This window comes from Trichomycterus rosablanca, chromosome 15 (genome assembly GCF_030014385.1).
Source record: "Trichomycterus rosablanca isolate fTriRos1 chromosome 15, fTriRos1.hap1, whole genome shotgun sequence".
Classification (NCBI taxonomy): Eukaryota; Metazoa; Chordata; class Actinopteri; order Siluriformes; family Trichomycteridae; genus Trichomycterus; species Trichomycterus rosablanca.
Genome location: NC_086002.1, coordinates 26102166 through 26109409, shown reverse-complemented (window position 1 = coordinate 26109409; position 7244 = coordinate 26102166). Strand labels below are relative to the sequence as shown.

General features: G+C 38.1%; 1 protein-coding gene across 2 annotated transcripts in view; it reads left to right on the top strand.

The window, feature by feature from the left end:
• Positions 1 to 4516: 4516 nt before the first annotated feature.
• LOC134329013 (histone H2B-like) overlaps positions 4517 to 7244 on the top strand; it is a 49953-nt gene continuing 47225 nt past the window's right edge. For both annotated transcript variants that reach the window (XM_063010256.1, XM_063010255.1), the window contains exon 1: positions 4517 to 4949. In XM_063010256.1, coding sequence (XP_062866326.1) covers positions 4517 to 4891 — 375 coding nt within the window. In that variant the 3' untranslated portion in view covers positions 4892 to 4949. The remainder of the gene's footprint in view (positions 4950 to 7244) is intronic.

Here is a 7244-nt window from a genome sequence, read left to right as displayed (position 1 = left end):
CTGAAATGGGCACTTTTCATAACTTTATTTATTTATTATTCCATTGTGTGTGCGTGTTCCGAGTTATAATTTAGTTATATTTATCAATTATAAATATTAGGAAAAACTGGTTTATGTGTGTGTGTAGAGATGTACTTTACATGTTCTTACAACAATTATAAGGGCGGCACGGTGGCTTAGTGGGTAGCACTGTCGCCTCACAGCAAGAAGGTCCTGGGTTCGAACCCCAGGTGGGGCGGTCCGGGTCCTTTCTGTGTGGAGTTTGCATGTTCTCCCCGTGTCTGCGTGGGTTTACTCCGGGTGCTCCGGTTTTCTCCCACAGTCCAAAGACATGCATGTGAGGTGAATTGAAGATACTAAATTGTCCAACACTGTGCTTGATATGGACTTGTGAACTGATAAACCTTGTGTAATGAATGGCTATCGTTCCTGTCATGAATGTAATTAAAAGTGTAAAACATGACGTTAAAATCCTAACAAACAAACAAACAACAATTATAAACAAGGTTACATAAGTACAGCTGATTAAAGATTGGCAGATGGTGTCTTATAACACATGATTAATAATGTTTATAGTGGTGTATGTTTATGGGGTTCTATAGAGCATTGAGTTAGTAAGAGTAATATAGTAGTTATGAGTAGTAGAGTAACAACACAAACATGATGGTAAAGAAGAAGGAGCGGTAAATTGCAGCGGTGGTTAAAATATTACGCTACTAATGCAAAAAAAAAAGATTAATAATCAGTAATTATTATTCAGAATAATATATCAATAATAAAATACTATTCTAGGTACTCAACACAGGGTAATTACAGGCATTTTAGAACAGACATACTGTAAAATATTAAGTGTAAATAATCATAATTACTCATAATAATGATTTTTATTTCTATTATAGTTGTTGTAATAATAGTATTATTGGTGATGGTAGTAGTAGTAGTAACTGTAATTATAATGTTATGGAGAACCAATAGACGGTTAGTGGAGCGTTTCTTCTATCTCGTGGCCAAAATGTGAAAACACGAACTAAATCTGTGTGTTTATGTGTTTTCTTTTATGTATGTATATTTTTATGTATTTTCATGTAATATAAAAATTGTTAGGAGGATTTAGTGGCGTTGGTGTTGCACGGTGTACACAGTCTGTATTTTACACAGAGATCGTATTAACTGATTGGAGTGTAATCTACAGTATGGCTGTACATTGGTAGAATGTAAACACGCTGGATGAAGGCATAAGGAATGAGCAGAATATTGAATGTTAACCATAAGACTGGTTATTGTAATAATGGTAATAAAACAACCGTATTCACAATGATGCCTTTTTTAATTTGGTAATTCATGTGTTTGAGCCGCCACTGTGTGTGTGTAACTTTAACCTTTGCCCTCTGAGTCCCGCAGCACCGACTCCCATTTCTGACGGGTTTTTGTCTCCGTTTGCAGGTTCTCCGGCTGGTACTCACACTCAGGCTGGAACTCATTGTTCTCGCTACCTAATCTGAAGGCATGAGGACCCAGGTGTGGTTCATCACCTCCAGGTGCGCCTTGTGTTCCTAGGCAGCACAGGTGATATCTGTTGAGCCCAATTTAAGCCCAACTTCCTTCTAACCCAAACTACAATAACCCCAACAGGTTTTTAACCCTAATTAGGAAAACCTAAACATGTATCTAACCCAAATTAAGATAACCCCAGGCTAGTTCTAACCGTAATTAGGATATCCCCAACATGTAATAATAATTATAATAATCCTAATTTTACTATCAGGCAATGACAATTAGAAGGAGGCAGAGTAAAAACATCAACATCATTTCACTATTTAATTTACTTTCACGAAAACAGGTGAGCATAAAAAGTGTAGGTTTTCACATCAACAATACACAAAATCTTATTTCTATAACTTTTGGAACTTAATGACTGTATTTGCTGTTTTTCAGTCCTTTGAAGCAGTCAAGACCAGCTTTGTGATATTCAAAAAGTACATAAAGAGCTATAAAAAAACCTTATTGCTTTTGTAGTTGAGCTAGCAAAGCTTCACACCTGACCGTTGTACATTGTTCAAGTTCTTGTATTTCTCTCTGTGTTTAGTACCTTAATGGGGATTTAAATTGTAAACCCTAAACAGCTTTACTTCTGACTTCAGTAAATAAATAGATGCCCTTGTTAAGAAATTGCAGTTTCTATCTATTGCACTCACAGTTCTGTTCGCGAACACATTACGGTGAAGCTGGATACACTCACACACACCTAAATCATAAACTGAGAGGGAAATAAAAAAACCTAGTCTACCCCCCCCCCCCCCCCCCATAAAAAAAAAGAAAACTAATAAATGAATTACTTAATTTAAGTTCACACACACTGACACATTTCTAAAACAACACATGGCTCCTACACTTACACAACAGATTCAAATCTATTTTAAGTTTTTTTATCTGATACATCTCACTTATTAAGATGCACTTTTTTTTGTTAAATAATTACTTTTAAAACTCAGAAATGGCTTTAACACAGCTAACACTGAAACATGAAATGTCTTCTTTCACTTATTTGACTTTAATTAATACACAGCTTTGAACACTTTCACTTTAATCAAGATGTGTCTGATTTTGAAATATGTTTATGAAACATTATGCTTTAGCAGAATATGACTTATAACGTCCCATTTCTCACAATACAGTGAAATATACAAACACATTTTTAACACAGATGTCACTTATAAAGACTTGCATCAGTATTGTTCAGCACAGACAAATCCAAACACTGCGTTACACATTTTTATGTATTTATTTATTTAATGAATTCATTGTTTATGTATTTATTTAGTTATTCACTCATTCATGACCCTAACAGTCCTAGCTGTGTGGCACATATCCAGGGCCAGCTGTAGCCTAGTGGTTAAGGTACTAGGCCAGTGACAAGAGGGTTACTGGTTCAAGCCCCACCACTGCTAGGTTATCACTGTTGGGCCTTTGAGCAAGGCTCTTAACCCTAAATTGCTCAGACTGCTGATTTAAACTAATATGAATTTTTGATCATACACTGCTGTATTCTCCCACACTGTCTTTCCAAATTCCTAGTATGTTCTTTGTTTTTTGGCTACATTGTCATGTCTCTAATGGCTGTTTGTCCCACCTAATTGTACAAAATAAAAAAATGCGACAAACATGGCGATTATAGTTACATTGTAATAAGGTGTAGGGTTGCATAGAGTTTATGGTTGTTTCTTTGTTTGTCTTTCTTACTTTTGGCACAACATGTTTAGAAAAAAAATTCTTAACATTAAACATTAGTTACAGAAAAATATGTCATGTGGAATACATCACATCGATTGTGGACCGATTTACTGTGAGGATAAAACAGTGGAGGTTCTAAGTTACACGCTTTACATGAGGCCTACTCCGAGCAGCTGCGGTCACAGTGGGCGGTCACTGCTTAACTCCGCCCCATTGTCTTCAACTAGGTCCGGTAGAGGGAAATAACAGGCTCGCTGTGAACGCTTGTCCTGCATTGACTCACTTCATCTCGACGAGAGTAGTAACGATGTCCGGAAGAGGAAAAGGCGGCAAAGGTCTTGGAAAAGGAGGCGCTAAGCGTCACCGCAAAGTTCTACGTGATAACATCCAGGGTATTACTAAACCCGCCATCCGCCGTTTGGCTCGCCGTGGCGGTGTGAAGCGTATTTCCGGCTTGATCTACGAGGAGACCCGCGGTGTGCTCAAGGTTTTCCTTGAGAACGTTATCCGTGATGCCGTCACCTACACCGAGCACGCCAAGAGAAAGACCGTCACCGCAATGGACGTGGTGTACGCTCTGAAACGCCAGGGACGCACTCTGTACGGATTCGGGGGTTAAACGTTCACACCTCCACGCTAACACAACGGCTCTTTTAAGAGCCACCCATATTTTCTACAAAAGAGGAAGTCTTTCTGCTTTATTAATAATATTGTTATTAGTAGTAGTACGTTCACAGATGCGTAGATTTGCAAATCACTTGTTTAGCCCCAAAAGCTTGAAAGCATCATTATAAGTAAAAATAACACATTCACTGATGCATTTTTTTTTAGTTCACTTGTGTAGCCCTAAAAGCTTTGAATTATCATTAGTGATTTTACGTTTACTATCAGATCTCTCGTTTAGCCGTCATACGGCGTGTTTGCATACTACCAATGTACAGCCTACTGTAGATTACACTACAATCATTAACACGATCTTTATCTATCTATCTAATCTAACAAACATTTAATAAAATATTGCTATTTAATCTTTTATATTCGGTTTTGAAACATGTATCGACCTTTGTTGTCTGTAAGCGGGAACAGACAACAAAGAACAGATTCTAGTGAATGGGGCAGAAGGGGGCGTGGAACGGTTTGTTGTCTGTCCAATAGAAACCCAGGACTTTGGACCAATCAGAGTTACGTGTTCCAGCTTGGCTTACTCAGCATGTAGGGGTAATAAAGCGGGCGTGTAGAGCGTCTACATTCACTTGCAGTTTGTTCTAGAGGAAACAGCAGCATCATGCCTGAACCAGCGAAGGCCGCGCCCAAAAAGGGCTCCAAGAAAACCGTCCCCAAGACCGCCGGCAAAGGAGGCAAGAAGCGCAGAAAGTCCAGGAAGGAGAGCTACGCTATCTACGTGTACAAGGTCCTGAAACAGGTCCACCCTGATACCGGGATCTCCTCCAAGGCTATGGGCATCATGAACTCCTTCGTCAACGACATTTTCGAGCGTATCGCTGGTGAGTCCTCTCGTCTGACTCACTACAACAAGCGCTCCACCATTACCTCCAGGGAGATCCAGACCGCCGTGCGCCTGCTGCTTCCCGGTGAGCTGGCCAAGCACGCCGTGTCCGAGGGTACCAAGGCCGTCACCAAGTACACCAGCTCCAAGTAAAGCGCCTTAGTCGCTCTGGCAAACCAACGGCTCTTCTAAGAGCCACCCATCTTATCAAGTTAAGAGAATTTTCCTCTTTTTAAATATTAGATCTGAATGTTATACCCACTTTATCTAGCTAGTTTCCCATGTTTGTAATACTTGATTCTTTTCTTTCTTTTATTTATTAATTAATATATTACTGTTTTTGGGCCCTGACTGCCACGGAGCGAGCGTTACCCAGAGACACTTGCGGCCAAAAGTTTGGACACACCAGCCATAAGTTTGGACACACCTTCTCTTCAATGTTTTTTCTTGATCATTTTTATTTTCTACATTGTAGATTAATACTGAAGACATCCAAACTATAAAGAATTATGTAGTGAACCAAAAAAGTGTTAAACAAACCAGAATATGTTTTATATTTTACCAACTCTACCTCTGCACAACCCAACTGATGGTCTCAAACACATTAAAAAAGCAACAAATTCCAAAAATTCACTCTAGACAAGGCACAAACATTCATTGAAAACCATTCCAGGTCGATACCTAATAAAGCTGGTTGAGAAAATTTCAAAGAGTGTGCAAATCTGTCATTAAAGCAAAAGATGGCTACTTTGAAGAATCTAAAATATAAAACATATTCTGGTTTGTTTAACACTTTTTTGTTTACTACATAATTCCATATGTGTTCCTTCATAGTTTGGATATCTTTAGTATTAATCTACAATGTAGAAAATTTAAAAAAATTAAGAAAAACCACAGGAATGAGAAGGTGTGTCCAAACTTTTGGCCTGTACTGTGTATATATATATATATATATATATATATATATATATATATATATATATATATATATATTAATTATAAATAACCATACAACAATAAAAAAAAAAAAAATCTTTATCTCTATATCTGTTTTTTCTCTCTCTATTTTATTCAAAGAGCTTAATTAGTATGATGTTGTAGTACTTACAGTATTGCTAAAGCATTGAAATGACAGAATATGAATGTATATACAGGGAAAAAAGGAAATATAAATTAAAACAATAAAAAGTAATAAAATAAAAGACATGTATATATGGAACACTTTCTCTTTGTGGGTTAATTCAGACTGTTCCTCTGTTCGGGTGTATCAGTCCGTGTCTCTCAGACTGTTGCAGGCAGATACATACTGAGCTGCTACAGTGCTTCTCTCCTTCTCCTCTCCTAACATGATGCTCAGTTTCTGACTGCTGTTATTTATGTAGTATGTAGATTCAGATTCAAGTAGCTCTATAGGCATGACAGTAGAAAATAATATTGCCAAAGCAGTACAAACTATAAACAGTAAAACTGAACAGAGAACACAAATAATAGACAATAAAAAAATAATTTGTCTAATTTACATAAAGATATACAGAGGATATAAAAATGTTCTTAATAAACATATATAGGTGTGTGTGTGTATACAAATTTGTTACCCACTGTCTCTCAGGTGGTGTAGCGCTGACAGTGTGCGGCAAGCGTTTTCTGTAATTTTTCTAATTCTGTAAGTGTTTGGTAATTTGGGATTTGTTGTTTAAATCTGTCTGTGACATTTTCTTGTGTTGGTTTGAATTTTTGGCAGTGAAGAAGGAAGTGCATCTCTGTCTCCACTGTAAGATGTGGCTCCAGTTTATATTTACTTTTTATTTCACGATGGTATTCTAGTCTACTGTGAGATTGGATTTGGTTCTCCCAGTGTTCTACATTTACATTTACATTTTCAGCATTTAGCAGACGCTTTTATCCAAAGCGACTTACACAATGAGCAATTGAGGGTTAAGGGCCTTGCTCAGGGACCCAACAGTGGCAACTTGGTGGTGGCGGGGCTTGAACCGGCAACCTTCTGTTTACTAGTCCAGTACCTTAACCACTGCGCTATCACTGGCTCTAGATACCTGTTCTTACTGTTAGCTATGAGCTGTTGGACAGTGCTGTGATCTATGTGATCTATACAGTACAATGGGCTGTATCACACTAACAAATAATTTACTTCATTGAGGTGAGAATGTCAATGTTGTAAAATCTCCTCCTGATTGTGTACAGGCCTCTGCCGGCTTTTTCCTTTAGTGCATTCACTGCCATGCTGAAACTCCCTGATGCAGTAATGAGTACAGCCGTAGCCTAGTGGTTAGGGTACTGGACTAGTAATCAGAAGGTTGCTGGTTCAAGCCCCACCACTGACAGGTTGCTGCTGTTGGGCCCTTGAGCAAGGTCCTTAACCCTCAATCGCTCAGATTGTACACAGTAACTGTACTGTACGTTGCTTTGGATAAACGCGTCTGCTAAATGCTGAAAATGTAAATGTAATGATGAGACCAAGGTAAGTGTACTGCATTGTGTGCTCCAG